The sequence below is a fragment of the Colletotrichum siamense genome (genome assembly GCF_013390195.1).
Source record: "Colletotrichum siamense strain Cg363 chromosome Unknown KSG_Cg363_contig01, whole genome shotgun sequence".
NCBI classification, from domain to species: domain Eukaryota; kingdom Fungi; phylum Ascomycota; class Sordariomycetes; order Glomerellales; family Glomerellaceae; genus Colletotrichum; species Colletotrichum siamense.
The window spans coordinates 1,111,705-1,130,666 of NW_023501014.1; the positions used below are offsets into that span (position 1 = coordinate 1,111,705).

At 48.8% G+C, this 18,962-nt stretch overlaps 5 protein-coding genes across 5 annotated transcripts; 2 read left to right on the forward strand and 3 right to left on the reverse strand.

Moving 5' to 3' along the window:
- Positions 1 to 2,171: 2,171 nt before the first annotated feature.
- Positions 2,172 to 3,198, forward strand: tropI-0 (Hydrolase tropI; the record flags this gene model as incomplete). The annotated part of the gene is made up of 4 exons (XM_036632135.1): positions 2,172 to 2,310; positions 2,372 to 2,483; positions 2,572 to 2,921; positions 2,996 to 3,198. The coding sequence occupies 4 exons, from the start codon at positions 2,172 to 2,174 to the stop codon at positions 3,196 to 3,198; spliced, it is 804 nt and encodes a 267-aa protein (XP_036502087.1).
- A 1,253-nt stretch (positions 3,199 to 4,451) lies between these two features.
- On the reverse strand, positions 4,452 to 5,684 carry CGCS363_v000287 (Sterol uptake control protein 2; the record flags this gene model as incomplete). Its single annotated transcript, XM_036632136.1, has 1 exon — positions 4,452 to 5,684. The coding sequence occupies one exon, from the start codon at positions 5,682 to 5,684 to the stop codon at positions 4,452 to 4,454; it is 1,233 nt and encodes a 410-aa protein (XP_036502088.1).
- A 3,427-nt stretch (positions 5,685 to 9,111) lies between these two features.
- On the reverse strand, positions 9,112 to 10,818 carry CGCS363_v000288 (putative transporter; the record flags this gene model as incomplete). The annotated part of the gene is made up of 5 exons (XM_036632137.1): positions 9,112 to 9,277; positions 9,331 to 9,523; positions 9,582 to 10,003; positions 10,053 to 10,586; positions 10,664 to 10,818. The coding sequence occupies 5 exons, from the start codon at positions 10,816 to 10,818 to the stop codon at positions 9,112 to 9,114; spliced, it is 1,470 nt and encodes a 489-aa protein (XP_036502083.1).
- Positions 10,819 to 15,646: 4,828 nt separating this feature from the next.
- On the reverse strand, positions 15,647 to 16,574 carry glo1-0 (Lactoylglutathione lyase; the record flags this gene model as incomplete). Its single annotated transcript, XM_036632138.1, has 2 exons — positions 15,647 to 15,649; positions 15,900 to 16,574. 2 exons carry the CDS (start codon positions 16,572 to 16,574, stop codon positions 15,647 to 15,649), a joined length of 678 nt encoding a protein of 225 aa, XP_036502084.1.
- Positions 16,575 to 16,927: 353 nt separating this feature from the next.
- Positions 16,928 to 18,571, forward strand: cctM-2 (FAD-dependent monooxygenase cctM; the record flags this gene model as incomplete). The annotated part of the gene is made up of 9 exons (XM_036632139.1): positions 16,928 to 16,970; positions 17,022 to 17,059; positions 17,122 to 17,539; positions 17,600 to 17,673; positions 17,722 to 17,790; positions 17,841 to 17,883; positions 17,933 to 18,135; positions 18,188 to 18,281; positions 18,336 to 18,571. The coding sequence occupies 9 exons, from the start codon at positions 16,928 to 16,930 to the stop codon at positions 18,569 to 18,571; spliced, it is 1,218 nt and encodes a 405-aa protein (XP_036501079.1).
- Between the last annotated feature and the right edge of the window lie 391 nt (positions 18,572 to 18,962).

Sequence of the window (18,962 nt, forward strand, 5' to 3'; positions counted from 1 at the left end):
GCATTGATTCCGGAGACACTTAAACCGGTAGGTATCATCTTCGAGGTATAAAAGAGACGAGTTTGCCGTCTTATTGAGTTTGGAAGCATCATCAACCTCAGCTCAAAAACCATCACTGCCCACACGAAATCACACAAATCTTCAGGCCTCAGCCAACCCAACCTCATCAAACCCAACCTTATCCAGTCCAACGTCATTGTCAAAATGCAGATCCAATCTCTTGTAAGATCTCCGTGACTCAAGTCCTGGCTTATAACTAACTAAAAGCTAAGGCCATCTTCGCTGCCATTGTAGGCTTCGTTACTGCAGCGCCTACTCCTGAGAACACTCAGCCTGCCTCACCCTCTTACGCCGACATCCCCGAAGGCATCTTGCCTCTTGATTTCAGCACCGTCGTTAAGGCTCGAGACAACGCTCTCCAGAAGCGCTATTGCCCGGGTGAAAACTTCCCGAATTGCATCCAGATACAAGGACAGGTCTGCATCTGGAGTTGCGGCTTTCACAAGAACTTCCAGTGTCTCGTCGGATGCCCTGCAGAGACTCACGCCAACTGTGTGGATTGGTGCTAGATGGTCCAATATTCGGAGACACATAGACGGGACGGTAGAAAAGGAGGGGAGGGACTGTTGGGGCTAGATTGGACAAAGATTCAAGATCACGAGAAGACTAGAATAAGGTAGAACAATGCCACACACTTGATTGACAATATGTAGCATCCATGTGGCTCTCTGGAAACCATGGGAGTTGATCGTGGCTTTCTTTATTGAGATGGAAACAGTACTGAGACTGGTGATATGACATGAACGAGTCGTCTTGTATCCTCCGGGCTTTCATGCCCTTCAATACTGCGCTCCGTCGTGACGAAAAAGTTTATCTCGTAGGGTTTTCTTTCCTTTTTGGCTTCTAATGATTTTTTTCGAGATGTTACAGTATTTTTTTTTTCTTTTTTTTTTTTTTTCCTTTTCTTAAAAATTGCTCTTGACATAAGTTACACAAGAGTCGCGCGGCACTTGTTGGAATATACTTATTTCAGCAGGTGTTAAACCATAAACGAGGAGCGCGACCGGCAGGCACGTCACCAGCCCGTCTCTACCATCGATGCCCTCAGCTACATCAGTCGGTGATGTACCATCGTACCTGTATACCTATAGAATAGAGACTCAGCGGGAAAACGAGATTTTGTTGTGAGAGCGTGAGAATAGCGTAATTTTCACCAAGCCTGGGCTTGTGAGGTCCGAGAACTCCTGCATCGCCACGTTCTTGAATTGCCGTGGTGACTTGGTAAAATACAGAACAGCATTGCCTAAACTAAACAAACGATTTGCAACCTTGGATGCATTGGATACTATATTTCGCCATCAAGTTGACACGAAATTCAACCAATGCTCGCCATCTGTATGGATGAGCGTTGTGACAATTCAGATGGGACACGGCGCAATCAACTTCGGTGAGACATCTTCACCGAAACCATGAATAAGGAAGCTCAAAGTCGGACAGAATCGCCGAATCGGCAGCGAGAGTGCCATCCATGATTCGCAATTGCCCCACGTTGTCTCCTCACCGCGCACGGCAATTCGTCCCAAACGATCCTCATTTCCCGTGCTGCAAAGCTGCCCTGGAAATTTCAGGGATCACCTCGACTACACTCTATCGGCGTAGCATTTAAACCAGTAAACAAAGCAACACCAAACCAGGGCACCGGTGGCACCAATTGGTGCGATTTTTGGCGGAGCAAGCCTTGGCTTTCCTCTTAGGCCCAGACTGGATCCTTATCCCCGCCGGACATCTCACCGATCACAGCTGTTTTCAGAGACGAGCGATTGAATTGAATGACGTCCTCCAAGGGTTCTCAGCCAGGGTGGTGCTCAGTCACTCAGTGCAGAATGCACGCTTGGCGATGAATAACGGCGCAACCGTTGCTCCCCTGCCATTCTCCGATCCTCCCAACCTCCGCTAAACGCCGGGCTGGTCATCAATTATGATTCCGAACTGTGGACATTTGTAATCAGGCAAAAGACGTTGACCCCGGAGGAAGCTTAAATCTTAAAAAGATCTAAGGGTTGTCCGTTCCCCCTCCCGTGTCTGGCCTGGAATCGTCCGTCCGGTCTCATCCCGTTTGTGCAGCTCTCAATCGACCAAGCTCCGGATCTTCAAGCAAAACACAACTCAAGATGCTCAGCAAGACGATTGCCACGGCCGTCCTCGGCCTCGCCTCCCTGGCATCCGCCGCGAAGAACTGCCCCGTTGCCGACGTTTCCGCCATCGCTCACACCGGCACCCCGGTCGGCGAGACGGTTCCCTACAACGGACGTAAGTGATCATCTCTCCGCGACACGCCCGATGACGGTGCACCGGGCTCATTTCAATACAGTCAACATCTACGTCTCCAAGCCCAAGGGACACAGCGCCCGTGGAAATAAGACCTCCGTCGGCGTTCTTTACCTCACCGACGTCTACGGCGTCCAGTTGGCGCAGAACACACTGTAAGCACTCAATCGCAGTCTCACCCGCGGTCACTCGCGCGGCATTCGGTCCGCGCCGTGAAAACATGAATGCTGACGCCGTGCATAGGTTGACTGACAGCTTCGCCCGCGCCGGATACATCTCCGTCGCCCCCGATCTGTTCGACGGCAAGCCCGCGCCCAACGACATCAACGTTCCGGGCTTCAACACCACCCAGTTCCTCGCCGCCCACGGCCCCAACGTGACGGACCCCATCATCGCCAATGCCGTCAAGTACCTCAAGGAGGAGCTCGGCGTCAGCAAGGTCGCCGTGACGGGATACTGCTTCGGTGGCCGCTACGCTTTCCGCGAGCTTGCGGCGGGCAAGGGCGCCAATGTTGCTTTCGCTGCGCACCCCAGCTTGTTGACTGACGATGAGATCAAGGCCATCACTGGCCCCGCCAGTGTCGCTGCTGCCCGTACGTCATTGTGTTTACTGAACGCGTCAACGTTTGGTATGAAGAAGACATCACTGACCTTGATTTGTGTTCAGAGAACGACAACCTCATGCCTGCCGCGCGCCGTGCCGAGATCGAGGCCCTCCTCGGCGCGACCGGCCAGCCCTTCTCCCTTGCGCTGTACGGCGGCACCTCGCATGGCTTCGGTGTTCGGGCCAACATCTCGGACCCCCAGCAGAAGTACGGCAAGGAGGAGGCTTTCTTCCAGGCAGTTCGCTTCTTTGATACTTGGGCTTAAATCCGATTCTGTAAATAGCTTGAAGTATTTGTTCAGAATACAAATCCGTGTATGAACTTGTCTGTCCATCGGCTCGTACGGTTTCCGGTGCGTGTATTATGGCGTGCTGGATTCCTGTTTGGTATATTACAGCGACTGTGGTTGTCCAAATCAGCTGATGACATGATTTCCAAGCCATGAGGGTAGGGTGTTCTGAGAAGAGCAATGCACGTACGCAACGGTTGAGATAGTGTTGAGCTTTGGGACTGAGCTTGAAGCCTTATCTTCGTCCAGTATTCCATCGACGGCTGCATACCTGAAACAGACAGCAGACAGCAGACAACTAATGATGATGAGATGCTTTCGCTGTACTTTGGTTGATGTTGATCTTATTGATGTATCGTGAAGCCGAGGGAGAAGGATCTTTGATGCAGTAGGTTTCCCTCGGCTGGATACCTCGAGAGATGTGAAGATCACACTGCTGAAGGGGCCGACGTGGAAAGAAGAATGTTGTCGTAGTAGGACTCGGCGGACTTGTAGCGAAAGGTCCCACTGAAGTCTCCAAACCCGCCTCGAACCCTTCGTCCGATCTTGCAACTCCGGACACAAGTAGGGGCATATTTCCCCCCCTAGCGCGGATCACTTCATGATTGCATGCCGTTTTCTGCAGGGGTAGGCCAGCAGGTTTTAGATTCCATGGCCCGCGACGAAGGGGTGGTGACATATCCAGTGTCAAATCAGCCTTACCAGTCAAGCAATAGTCGGAGCTCAGGTCACTTAAGCTTCCACCCCACTTGCTCGGTTTCGCTTTCGGGGGCGTTCAGAGTTAGACCCGGCCGTTTCAGAACCACCGGATGAAGAAGACATGGCCCTGCTTGGATCTTTAAGGCCAGACGAGTGTGCCTTGCCAATCTAACGTTGATTTCTATACATGCTACCGGATCTGGAATATGTGCCAACTAGCCGCCAGATTGACGCGGGGATGTTGGTTTCGGCCGACGACGGACGGGCCGTACAGGCAGAAATTGGGCATCGCTCGAGTCGAGGCAACTGAAAGACAGCCGAGTCTGGTGTTATTTATGGAAGCTAGAGTGTAATGATTGAGGTGCTCATTCGTTAGCAACACGTGGTGCAAACTCTGTCCTACAGTTACTTGTCGTACTCGTAAAGACTAAAGCATAGTATTCCAATTCAATGGCGCGTGCGATGAATAGTCTACCGTGGAGTGTGAAGTTGAATTTGGGAATTGTATTCATGAGATTTTGATGTCATAACTAAAGTTGTATCGTCCGGTCACTGATGAAGGCCAGTGGCCACTGTATCAACTCTTTCCAGCTCGCATCTAAGTCGCACACTATTGCCCGAGCCGCGTTAACGCCCCATCCCTGCATAAACCACGTGCTATTCTCCGTTGAGTGGACAGCGACGGAGTAGTAGGCTAGCAACGTCAAGGCGGCTGGGTCTCGATTTCGCATGAGCTGCATGTACTCCTCTGATAGACTGGTGGGCCATGTCAGACCAACTCGCAACTCGGGGAACGCTGTCGTGTTGGTGGCGTGGTCGATCCATTCCCGCAAATTTGATGTTTCCCGAGCGACGATGTCTTTACTGTACTCATCGGCATCGGTGGTCGGTAATTTGGCTGAGAAGGTATTTAGGTGTTGCTTGACGGCGTCCAGGAGTGGAGTAGATGCCGGCGTGACTACCTCGTGGAAGAAGTTTTTGAAAGGCCCGGCTTGAATGATGGGTTGTGATGAGGACAGAATGTTACTCATGCCTCTAACGAGTAAGAAGACGTCGATAACGTCGTCGACTGTTGGCGCCTGGTGTCCTTGGGGGCCGCTCCTCTGGTAAGGGAATGTGGAAAATGCGCTGATGAGCAGCAACGAAGAGCCTGCGAAGAGTGGGTGGCAGTTATCGGGCGTGATTTGGGTGAGAGTCTCACGCATGCCAGCAATTGCATCATTCTGATGTTGTGAGGCGTGAAGTGCGTAAGATTCGCGTTGCTCTGGGTGTAAGTGGCCGAGGTGTAGGGCGCTGATGGCCAGCACTTGGTGCATCAGGAACATGTAGGTGAGGCCCAGCTTCGGGACCTCAAACTGCCAGATGTTGCTCGCATCCGATGACCTCGGCATCGTGAGGGACGTTGTCGTCGAGTAGTGGTGCATGAGCTCCAGATCTGTGATCCACTTGCTGAGATGAACCGATTCCACCGGGCCAGTCGAGAACTTGACAAAGTACGGGAACGGGTCGGGGCTTGAAGCCGCTATTGACGATTGTCTCCTGCCCCCTCCTGATGAAGAGGCCTGGTCACTGATGAAGTCGATGGGCAAGTTCAGCGTCGAGTCCAGGAGGCTCGGTGGTGTGAGTGAGTGAGCCGTCGGACTGATCGATGAGGCGGTCGTCTTGCGGCTGCCACTGGATCCTTTGCGCGTTGATGTTTTTCGCTGCAGACTTGAAGCTCTAGTCACTGGCCCAGCCTGAGGCCCTGATGGCTCCCAACTCATACTGTTGGAGTCACTTGAGGCCGGCTGGCCTGATGTCGCACCCTCGACAAGACTGCATTGGGTGTTGTGTCTGATGCAGGCGCCACATGGCTTGTTCTCATCGCACTGAGTGAAAAGACGTCAGCCAACCGCGATGACATATGAGTGTGGTAATACGAGTATGCAGGTTTGGTTGGTGAGGGAGGTAGTATGTACTTTGACACGCCGCTGTTTACATCTGGCACAGCCACCGCGAGACTTCTTGTATCCAAGACGCGGCATCTTCTCCAGCGACACGGGACTTTCAAGTGGCGGTCTAAACAGCCTTTTGTCACCCTGACCCCGACTCTCGCTCTCTATCTTCCTAGACGGGCGAAGCGTGGAATTCTACACACGTCGTACGTAGTTGAGTGGGCAGTCCGTTACTGGCTGGAACGCCCGGGAGTCCGAATGAGAGCCAGAAGGCCGCTTCCCCCTTTCGTGGCACTTCGGCCCCCTGCTTGGGGAAAGGCAACGAACCCGTAGCAGGGGATGGTAAGCCGACGAATCGGTTGGCGTCCAGAAACACAAGAGATGTCAGCAGGATGCAGCTGCTTATGGATTTCTCCAGCGGCGCGGTCCGTTAGAAGGTAGGCACCAGGTGCGCGGCGAGCGTCGTGTGTGGGTGGAAGCTCGATGAGTTGAGAAGACCGAAAGCGAATTTGTGGGGATGTGAGGTGAAGGTAATGGATGGCGATTTGATCGGGAGTTGGGCGCCGGGGCCGGTTACGGTCGGGTGCTCCTTTCTGGCTTCGGTAGTTGAAGTAAACGGCTCGGTAGCTTTCGTACAGGATTGCTGAAGTCTGGACGGTCCGGTTGACACCTCAACATGCAGAGCAAGGCCACTTGGTTATATCATGAGAATGGAAACAGGTAGAACGGGGAAGCTGGGTATTGGGATTCTCGGGGAGACTGAGCGAGTACGCCCCGTTGGGCTGGGCTGGCCGGGGCGGGTATTGAGGAAAAACTCGACCAGTTTAAACTGCGCCTTGCTGACGAGTCAACACGAAGCACGGGCGCGTGCGTCAGAAACACCTACTGAAGAGCCAGCCGGTACGGATAAGGAATGGTGTGGGCGTGGAGAAAGTGAAACGGGTACAGAGAGTATCTGGGCTGTTCCTATTGGAGGCTAGGGGAAGGGGAGACAAGGAATAGGGGTACGGATGGGCAGGAGAAGTGGGTGAAATAGAGCGGCAAAAGTGTATGTGCGTGTCGTACGGCTTCGTTTCGTCTAAGCATTCGAGGGCCGCAGCACCGCTTCTCGATGGCTTGAGTTTCCAGGGTGCCACGAGGAGCTACAGGTACATCCGCTAAAGACTCAACGTTGAGCTCATCTCTATGTCCATGCTGATCCATCCGTCCCGTCATATCGCATGGCACGTCTCTGTGGCTCGGGAATTGCAAACACGCCCAGCCACGGGAGTCTACTGCGTAGAGGGGTCAGGCTGTCCACAAAGCCTCCATCAACACGGCATGGATTGCGTGGGTTCTGATGCTCTACTATGTACAATGCTAGATGATGAACATCCCCGGCCCAATCCCGGAGGTGTGTGTGATGGCATCTGTCATGAAGGTTCCTGCCAGAGCTCCCGCCTGGTCTGTGCATACGTCGTATTTCCAGGGGTGACCTCTAATGAATTATTCAAATCGCCCTTTGGCTTTCGGGGTTAACGGGGTGTGGGTGTGAGCTTGACTCCAGCATCCCCCATCCTGTTCCTGGCTCCCCCCTGTGCCCATCAATTCAAATCCATCTTGACGCCTGTCAGCCCGGCAGCAAGGCACACTTTCTGCCCTGTAACTCTGACCTTTAGGGGGCCGATTATACTATCTGTAAGGCTGGTTAGTGCCGCCGAGTGATTTCCTGTTTACAACGTAAGTTTAAAGAGTATCCATCCGGGCCGTAGCCAAGACCATGTTCAATCGATGGCTTCATGCGCTAATTTCCCCCGTGCTTACTGCCGGCCCGAAGAAATCATGTCAGAGGAAATCACCACCGCGCTAATTCCTCAACGGCGCCAAATCACCAGCCACATTGTCGGAGAGCTGTGAAGAAACCGAGACCGAAGGACCCTGAGAGATGTTCTAGAAGCTCTGCCGGACATCTCGTCCGCCCCGAACATCACAGCCCTGCGGAGCCGAAGGGATCACAGCCAACATACAGAGATGACAACAAAGTCAGAATCATTGGATGATGGGTTCGTCGTATTCCCTTTCCCCGACATACTTTGACGGCATCTCAACTACAACAGCACAGCAGCGTGGCTGAGCCGCTCAATTTGCAACTCATCGCATGTTCTTCTCCGCGTATTTGCGCGGGCGCACCGTCTGTCCTATCAACATGCGCGTGGTGTCGCGTCTAATCCAGACGCGGTCTTGTATCTCGGCAGACACTCTTCCTTCCTCACCTTTAATGTTCACGATGCTATTCTCGTCATCGTTAACCAGTCGGACGATAGGAGAAAGATCAAGCACGTTGATGCTACGGGCCGGGCCTCCTGAAACACCCTGATCGACAGGTCCCGAACAGGTTAACCAGAGGCCATGATAACAACCTGAAAAGCAGAGGCCATCATAGATCGGCATGATATGAGGTTATCCCAACTCTGACTCGGCAACCCACACATGCATCGTCCGCCATCCTCCGCCAAGACAACAAGGAACGGCTGTCAAGCAGAGATGAAAGCTTCTTTACGCGTAATGCTTAGCGCCCGTCTATCTGTGGCAACCAAGCCACTGCATGGTATCCTTGAGATGCATGCATGCATCGTGCGTTTGTTGGCCCGGCTAAATCCGTCAAAGACATAGGGAACTGCGGCGTTACGAAGGATCTACCGAGCACCTGACATCCAGTCTTTAAACATTTTTGAGCCGCCGACAGGGACGCCTTGATCTGAGCTATCCTCGCTCGTCTGTCTTAAAGTTTTATATCACCGCGAGTTGTCTACACCGTCCCTCAATCTGACGCGGGTTATCGGGCAGTCGCGACTTACCGCGTGAAGTCGGATGGCATTTCCGAGCCGGATCCAGGATATAACTGCGATTTAAGGTTCTTTCTACATTCTCCGATATACGCTCTCAAGATCACGAGGCTGAAAAATTGTGGCTACGTGTTTTGGATCTGCGGGCGCCTCGAAGACGCATCACACGCTTTGTCAACATATAGCTTGGCATCTGCCAAGCCCGGATCTGCCTTGGCCTGATCATGATTATGGCACAGACTGCGTGTTTCTTCTATTCCGGCCTTCAATCTGTCTACTTCGTGTATTTCCCCATTAAGTCTGTATGATTCAACGACGCTGGGCAGCAGCATCGCTTCATGCGCGTTGCGCGGCCTCGCCACTCTAAGAAGCTCAGGAAAAGGTCACTTGCTCAACATCCGACGAGCATCTCGACTACGAATCTAGGAAAATCAAATCGTGTATCGAAACCAAGGTACGTTGTCGGCTAGCTCAGCCTCCATCGCCTTTTGCTCTTCCGTCAACTCCTGTACGCCAGCTTCCCTGGCAACAAGGTCTCGGCGAGCGTTCTCGCGACGGCACCAAGTCGTCATGAACAAAGTCAAGAAGAATGCCATGCTGAGTTCTAGGCGTTAGCAGCTGTAAGTTGGTTTTGTGTTGGGTGCCCTCACCTGACAAAACCGATGAGAATGCTGTGTCCAGTAGTGTATCGCGGCCCGTCTCGAGAGAGGTAGACATAGGAGGCGATGATGCCACCACAGTTACCACCCATCACCTGCATTGCGATACCCGTTCCTCTTTTGAGACTGCCGCCAATGTTGCTGCTGTTCCACGCCATACCAAGGGGAATTTGGGGGTAGATTCCTACGGGAAAGGTCAGCTATCTGTGCCCGACGGGGTGATGGAGCTTCCGTTATCTTACCAATGGCTGCGAAGACGGTCCCGGCGTACTGCGCAGAAGAGTTTCTGGTAGCCACCAAAAGGGAGAATCCCAGAATTCCAACGAGCTGGAAGCCCAGCAGGAACACCCCACGCTGTCTGATCCTATCCGCGTACCAGCTCGCAATGATGGTAAAGAAGCAGGCGCAAACATATGGAGGAACGCTCATCAACTGCGCATTGTTTGATGTGTAACCCATGTTCTTGATGATGGTCGGCAGGAAGAGCGCAATCGAGTAGATGGGACAGAAACCGGCCATGCAAATAAGCATGTGGATGTAGATCTTCCAATCCTTGATGGCCTGCCACACATACTTGACGTTGAACTCGTTTGACAAATGCCCCGAGTCTTCTTGCAGCCTTCTTTGGACCTCGGTGCGTTCCTTTTCACTGAGGAATCGGGCACTATAATGGTCAGCTCATGGTTTACAACAGAGGCTGCAGCTCAACTCACGTCGCTGGGTAGTCGTAAATTGCCCAATAGGCAGTAAACGATACCAAGATGCTGAGAATTCCTTCCAAGATGAAGATCCATGCCCATGCGGAAAGTCCCCCTACACCATGCATCTCTGCAATGCCTCGCGCGAGGATACCACCAAAGGCGCCAGCCAATGTTGCGGCCGAGAAGAACAATGCCATTCTGAAGCCGCACTCGTGTCGGCAGTACCACTGCGTGATGTAGTAGTTGACTCCCGGAAACAGGCCTCCCTCGAATATCCCTAGAACCACTCGAGTGGCCATAAGCCCTGAGTAGTCCTTGACGAACCCTTGTCCAATCATTGCCGCCGACCAGCAAACCATGATGAAGGTGAGCCAGATGGACGGCCTGAGGCGTTTCATCATCATGTTGCTCGGAATTTCGGCCGCGATATAGAACGGGAACAAAACAGCCAGGCAATCATTGTATTGAATTCCATGCAAATTCAGGTCCTGTTCGAGGTGGTCGAGTCGGGCGTTCCCGATGTTCGTCCGATCTAAGAAGCATAATCTGTGCTGCAAATTAACATTGCATATTCCCGAGACTGTGGGAAATTGTGGGAACATCGATCGATGTAACAAACTTACAGGTAGATCAGCGACATGAACGGGATGATGTGCCAATCAAGCTTCCGCAAAAGCTTCTTGGTGGAGTGCATGTCCCATGTTTGCGACTCTGCGAGCTCGACCGACTCTGCGCGAGTTGCCGTCTTTTCCGACTTCAAAGCGCTGTCGGTGTCCATGGTGAGATTTCACTGGATATCGTAGCACACCAAAGCCAGAATAACGACGAGTGATGGGCAGACGGCCTGGATACAAGTATTCAACATTTCCGCGGAGGAAAACGACTGCCGAGGCCAAGCTTTTAACCCCCATACTCTACCCCGATGCCAATGTTGCCAATGTTGAGTGATCCCCTCCCTGTCAGCATCAAAAAAGAGGCGTCTTATCAAAGCCCTAACATATTGCCACCCGCGCGCCCAATAGATCTTACTGAGACATGAGAGACTAGCCCTGAAGGATCACTGATGGAACATGCAGGTCAGACAGGAGGTCGTACAGGTGTCGCTTTCTGGCCAATTGATCTAGAACACAGCATGCATCTCATAAACTTTACCGGTGATCAAGGGAAAGAGGAGAAAGCGCTGCGGGCCGATGTACGGGGTCCAATAGACTCAAGAGATCGTTGCAACCTTCCCGAAGCGGGGATGGGACTGGGGTAACATCGCGGGAAAGGCGCCCTCGCCGTTACTAGTTGCGGTTGGTACATGATCCTTCTGTTGCAGGAGAAGCGCCTCCTCAGAAGCACGTCTTACGGCGGAAAGCGATAGGCATGTCAGTCTTTCGGAACAGTGTCCAATTGAGGGATGGGCGGAGGCATGCCTGGAATGCATGGTCATGAATAAGAAACGTGTCGGGCTGATAGGCAACTGTAATGGGTAAGGCTCTCGGTCGTTGACATGTAATTTGAGGTATTTGATTCGGCTGACAAGCACGAAAAGCAAAAAGCGGTAAGTTTCTCGCAAGGGACAGCGTGGCCTTCAATAGCCACGTGTGTGTTGCAAGAGGCCTGGAACATCATCTGTGGCAAACGAGGGCTCGACTGATTGGAAAGCATTTTTAATCTAAACATTATTTATAGCAGGACTGAGATTTTTCGGGTAGAGACATTGGGCGTATCCAGAACTTTGGGCTCGCTGGCCCCTTTCAAGCAGGGTGTGTGCATTGTGGTTGAGTCACTGGACGCGCCGTTGGCCTAATTTGCCATGAGGTGGCTACTTTGGGTGCAGCAGGTCACACGCAGTCTTTTTCATCTCTATCAAGACTCAGAACTTGATGTTCTTCTTTGCTCTTCGCGTGTCGCAATAATCCTGGAAACTGTTCGTTACCAGACATCCTGAACCTCCCATCCCAGTAAGCAACCGCAATACCGTGAGTCCAGCCATATTGGGCGCCAATGCGCAGCCGATGGTGAAAAGGTAGAAGCATATATCTGCAGGGCTGATAACGCCTTTCCTACCGTACAGCTCGCACAACGGTGCAAGAATGAGTGGCCCGATGACATAGCCCAATAAGTAGATAGTCACGCTCAAGGTGGCGAGAAGAGAATTGGTGTTTCCGAATTATCTGTTGATTGATGGTATTGCAGGCGAGTTAATCGCGGATGCAAATGAAGTGGCCATGCTGATGGAGGACAATATATGCCCACGATAAACCATTTTCCAGACGAGGTAAAATTGCGTGGCATAGCCGGATCATCCTGGGATTCCCACCCAACGACCCCGGCGCGTAGATCGGGTACTGGAATACACTCTACCTCAGGGTTCGTGATCTTTTCAGATCGGTCTTCAGGCATTGTGCTCGCCATGATGTGCTGCGGTGCTGACTGGCTAACAAATGCAGATAAGAAGCACCCGACGGCACAGCGACTCAGTGCTGTTGTCTTATCCCATTGACTGCTGAATAACGCCAAAAACCCCAACCCACAAAAATGTCCACTTTTTCCCCTCATAGAGGTAGTATATCTAGAGATATCACTTCTCCCTATAATTTTATCCCTATTTTTATACTAAAATTATCATTTTGATTAATATTATAATAAGTTTAGATAACTCTAATGCTTCTATAGGGTCTATTTTATTAGTTTAAAGCTATATTATTGTTACTATCCTATTAGAGGACCTTATTATTACTTATACTTTAGAGTATATTTTAGAGTATTATAATAACGCTATAACTTAGCTTTATAAAGCTCTTAAAGTTAAAGCTAGAGCTTTAGGCTCTTTTTAACCTTTTAAAATATTATTTTAAGATACTAAGATATAAGATCTACTAAAAACGCTATTAGACCTCTTTTTTTACTTTATCCCCTAAGAGCTTATAGAGTAGTAAGCTAAGTAGATAAATAATATACTAGCGCTAAAGTTTTAGAAGTATTACTTAAAAAGCTATAATTAGTATCTTATTTTACTAGAAGAGATCTACTTATACCTTAGTATTCTTCTTTATATAGGAAACTATATAGAAACTTTAATAGAGTAGTATTAGTTTAGCTAAGCTAAAAAGGAGGATCTTATCTATTATTTTATTTAATATATCTCTTAGAACTAGTTCTAATTTCTTTTCTAGAGGTTTTATATATTTAATATAGCTAAGTTTAAAGCTATTAACCTTATAGTATTAATAGAAAGTTAAAGTTAAAGCTAAAACTAGCTAACTAATATAGAGATATTAAAGATATACTAATAAGTTAATAGCTAGTCCTAATATATTTAGAAAACTAGAGATAACTTCTATTATATTAGATTAAACCTTACTATTAATAAGGCTATAGTTTAGTTTATAAGCTAGTTACTAGAGATAATAATAATACTAAATAAGCTAACTCTAACTAGTTTTAAGGTTTAAATTTTAGCTTAAAAAGGATACTACCTCTAGTAGCTATAGTATATATATAGTAAGGAGCTATATAGATTAGTTTTATAGGCTTAGCTAGCTTAGAATAATAATACTATAAAATAAGCAGTATTAACCTTAATATAGTAAGTTATAATAACTCTTTTAACCCTATTTCTAGCTAATATCTACTATATATTTCTTAATAATCTCTTTACCTCTATTTAGCTTCTCTAAGCCCTCTAAAAAGTGAATATTAAAGCTATAGGGACTTACTAAAAGGATAGAGGTATTAATAAGATCTTTATAGCTAAAAAAGAGGATAATAGTAAAAGTATTCCTTAAAGTAAAGTTTATTATATCTCTACTTTAGATAGCTAGGTATAATTATAAAACTACTACCTATATATCTTTTTATATTAATTAGCTTATTTATTACTTCCTAGGTTAATTAGTTTACTTAGAAAGATAATACTTTTATACTATTCCTTATAATAGTTTATTAGGAGACCTCTAAAGTTATCTAGAAGTAGTACTAGCTTACTAGAGACTCTACTATAAAAAAGGCTATATATAAGGTCTTTAAGCTTAATATCTAGAAGGATCTTCTAATACCTATAATAATTAATAATTATAATTATAATATAAATAGTATTAATAAGAGTAATTAAATAAGGTTATACTATTTATATAGTTATTTTATTTATTATAGCAGCTAGTAGTTATTAGCTTAAAACTTCTTACTTAAAGTTATTATTATAAATACCTTTTTATTATAGCTATAAAGGTAGAGTGACTAAAATATAATTAGAAGTTAGATATAATAGTATTAAATGCTTTATATCTAGCTATTTTAGCGTTTTAGGTTATTAATAGAAGCTTATAGAAAGGGTTATCTTTATAGGGCGACTAATTAATATAATAATAATCTTTTATAATAGTATTATATATAGGGTAATTATAGGGTTAACTCCCCTTATATAGCTTATAGTAAGGTCTCTATTATAAAAGATTAGATAGTTATAGCTAAGATATCTAGGAATAGCTTTACTTAGTAGCTTTATTATAAGTATATAAGATCTAGCTATATTTATTATAATATAGCTCTATATACTAAGGGAGATTACTAGTATAACTTCTACACTTAGAATATATAGAGAACAGAAATACTAGATATCTAGCTAGTTTAATTAAGTAGAAAAAAAAGAAGGCAGGCTTCTAATTAGTACTACTCTGCGCGAGGGGTTTCTGGCGTCATTCGGCAGTTAATGGGATACGAATCCCCGGGGAAGAGGATGTGACTCCGATCCGGCATTCGCGGTTGAGCATGCTAGCGATGCTCCACTTGGAAAGGGGTTGACTGTTTTCTAGGAGAAAGTATTACCTCCTTATTGGTATCAAGGAGGCTGAAGACTGTCTGGGCTGTCAACTGTGATTGGCATATCACACCTGGTCTGTTTGATTGAGGCACAACTATTTGACAGTGTAGTCTCAACTTTGGGCAACTCTGCCATCATGGATAGTTGGTAATTATTTTAACAAAGATCTCATTCTAATTTTCCAGCGTAAGGTATGTAGTCATTCGAGAGAAGAATCGCAGCTTAGTCTGCTCAGCACGTAGTACGTGCCATTCTTCACAAGCCGCGACTGATGTTGTTTTCCTACCTCTTTTTCATTCGTTGATCTCATTTCAACTTGAGTTACCCACCAACGAATGGCTGGTACTCCCACAAAACCGGTCCCCGATCAATACCGAAGTCGCGGTTAACCTCCCGCCGGAATGTCCGAGCACAGCGAGTAACGGCTCGGCCTCGCGACAAGACAATCTGCCCGGGTTCGGATGACGTAACAGGTAACAACGGACAAAACGTCTGGCTAGCATTTTGCCGTCATATCCGCAATCTGTCATTGGAGTACTTGGATGAACCATTCGAAGCCGACAATGGCGAGTCCGGGGACCTGCTTTGCCTGCCCCCCCCCCCACTCCCTCCGCAACTTGCCATCGGCAGTGTCTCTGCTGAGGTGGCTGAATGCGGAGAAAGCCCCAACTACCAATTTAGCGGTCATCTATCACAAGTGGGAGGGGAGGAGACAGAGATGGTATGGTACCGTGATTTTTAAAGTGTTCAAGATCAGACTAATCCACATTACACATCACTTGCTTCCGAATTTGTCTCACTTGCTACAGCCTGGTCAATGCCTCCATCAAACACGATGCACGTTTTGTTGACGCTATCCGATGTGCCATAATGTCGGCTCCGTTAAAACACTAGCTGGTCTCAGTTGCCGCCCGTGACAGCCCAACCTTGTGCCTCAATCTGTCTGTAAACTTTGTGGCACCAACTCAACATAATATCCATCCTTTTCGTGTTTGTTTAGCCCTGATCTTGAAGGGAGTGTCGTAAAAAGGTGCAGCAGATGAACTTACGGGATCTTCAACCATTGCAACTTGCTTGATGGTCTCTTTGTAGCTCTCCACCGTGTCTTCAGCACCGACGCCACGTTCCTTTTCCCACTCTGTCAACGGGATACTAGCGCGACCATTGAAGCCCAAATCCTTGACAACAGGGGCCCCGGCAGCTTTCAGTCTGGCTAGAATGCTCGGTACATCGGGCACGGTGAACCCCAAGTGTCCAAAGCCCAGGTGGGGAGGGGCGTTGCCGTTCGAGAATTGAATCCCGCCTTCTTCCAACGGCTTTTCAGCTCCGTGCATGTGCTTCAGTTCCAAGAAGCCGGTAGTGCGGGTGAAAGCGGCAAAGTCGGCAGTGTGCTCTGCCCAATATTTTAGATCAGCTCTGTCGTCATCGGTGGAGGGGAACCCCAAGTAGTAAATGGTGAATGGCCCGGTATTCAACGTCCATACGAGTCGCATTCCCAAGAGGTCTCTGTAAAAGTGAAGGCTTCTTTCGGGATCTCGAATTCGCATCATAATATGGTGCAATCTCATGCCGACGGCGGGATCAGTGTTCGGCAGAGGTGGCTGATCGAGGTGTCCCCCAATGTTGAAAACACCTGGGACTGGCTCGGACCTTGCTTGGTTCCAGATGTTATTGCTGGTGGATTGCATCTTGCCTTGCTCGACATGAACGCAGTCGTAGTGCATGATAAAAAACTGGATAGTCGGCACGTTAACGGCGGGCTATCTATTTAGACCCGTCAAAGCACCCAGATCTTCTTCGCATCACCTCGCTCAATCTCGGACACGCGAAAAATGCCGATGGCGCGGACTCATCAGCTCTGCGAGTATCTCGCTCTTCGTCGGCCTTTGTAACAACACAACGTCGTGTGGATCACTGGATGCATATGAAGGGAAAGACTCAAAATTGGTTCATTGATGAGTGCTTTTTAGGTACAGCCGGCGAATCCCAACTTTCAGCACAAGGAGATTTATCCATCGCCCAGACCGTTCGCATCGTGACAGAGAAACCGACAACAGTATCAGAACCACTTGCTAGCATGTCTTCTGAAGAGAGCCGTCGAGTTCTAGTCATTGGCGCTGGTGAGTTCTCAGTTGCACCATAGTCATTCCAGCACTAATCATTGCCCCAAGGAGCCACTGGCTTGTTGATTGCCCAAGGATTGAAAAAGGTGAGTTTGTGCTGCAGGGTGACTTCTCAATTGTAAAAGACACCATTTTAACATGGCCCAAGGCCGGCATACCAGTCCAAGTCTTCGAGAAGCAGTCTTACGAAAAGTATCAAAACAGAGCAGGTCTTTGGGGAATGGCGTTGCACTGGGCTACTCACAACATTGATGAATGTCTGCCTGCAGACCTTGCCGCCAACCTCAAGGACGCGCAGACGGACCCATACGCCGACATTCCCCAAGAGGCCTCCAAGACAATTCCCATGTATAATGGCAAGACGGGGGATCTCGTAACTCACGTTGCAGCCGATGGACCAAGGCGGGTTCACCGCGGTCGGCTCAGAGACTTCCTCCGTACAGGGTTAGATGTCCGATTTGGCAGAGAGATGCAGTCCTTTTCGGTAGAAAATGGCGTTGTGACTGCTGCTTTCAACAATGGAGGGGAGGTCTGGAAAGGGGCTTTTTTGATTGGGGCTGACGGACGTAAGTCATCGCGGGTGCGAAGCCAAGCTTTATTAGGCTATGGCTAACTTCTTTTCTCAGCCCGCAGCAAAGTGCGGGACGCAGCTCTTCCTGAAAACGCAACCGATCTGACACCTGCTCCGGTGGTAGTTTTCGTAAGTATTGTTCTCCTCAGTTCACCTTTAAAAAGCTGACCAGAGTAGAATTTCGGGGCAACTTTCACCGCAGACCAGGCCTCACATCTGCGTAGTCAAATACATCCCGTTGCAACAGTACGTCCAGACATGTTGCTCAAGAAATCCACAGAGTTAACGCGGCACAGTTGGGTCCTCATCCCGGACAAAAGACGTATTACTTCTTGACTAGTATGTCATCAACCCTCTGGCTTTTGTACACGAACCTGACTTCAAGTAGTGGGCGACGTCAAAAGCCCCAATGACCCAGCGTCATGGGTATTCCAGGTCTCGCTTTCTTACTGGCCTGATGACGCAGAAGAACAGCCCAAGACCCAAGAGGAACGCATGGCGCTGTTCAAAAAGTTGGGATCAAACTACTGCGAGCCCTTCAAGTCAGTGGCCGAATGGGTGAAGCCAGACACACACCTTCCGATTGACCATGTAAGTGCACTCTGCGAAAGACCCAAGGGGATTCAGTGGAAACGCTAACAAGGGACATTTTGGCTCGTGGACGAAAATCCAACGCTGGAACAATTTTGGAGGCCGAGTCCTAATCGCTGGTGATGCGGCGCATCCCATGGTGCCTTGTGAGTCGGGCGTCGCCACGGTCTATAATTCTGGTGGGACTAACACGTGGGTAGACCGCGCACAGGGTCTGAACAACGCTCTCGAGGACGCCGGGTCCTGCGTCCGCACACTGATCAACGTCCTCAATGAAGGGCAAAATGTTGTCGACGCGGTAGCTTCATACGATAAAGATGTCTATGAGCGCGGAAAGTCAGAGATCAGCCTCTCAAACACCCAGATGTATGCGTGCCACCACTGGGACGTCTTGATGGAGAGTAAACTTGTACGGGATGGTTTTGCTAAATGCTGAAAGTCACCGCGGTGATAGTTTCTGGTGCATCGGTTCATGCAGGAGCGAGTCACATGCTTTAATCAATTTTCCATTAATTAGATTGCACATGAGCGCCACAGCTGTCTACAAGTGCTGTGCTTCGGTTGGTTAGACGTTGAATTTTTATTGACCAATCCACAACCTGCTTTGCCCTGCCGATTTCCGAACTTCTGTTCCTGCAGATATATCATCTTTTATGAGGCGGTGACACGTTGTAGATTGCATTCTCATACCGATTTCCGAGCTACGTCATGAGTTGTTCTAGTGTAGCCCTACGCCGAAGGGAAAGATTGTTGGAGGGAACGGTGACTTTGCGATCTCAAAGGTTGTCAAGACTTTGAAGATCAACGTCCTCAGTGCGAAGCTTTAG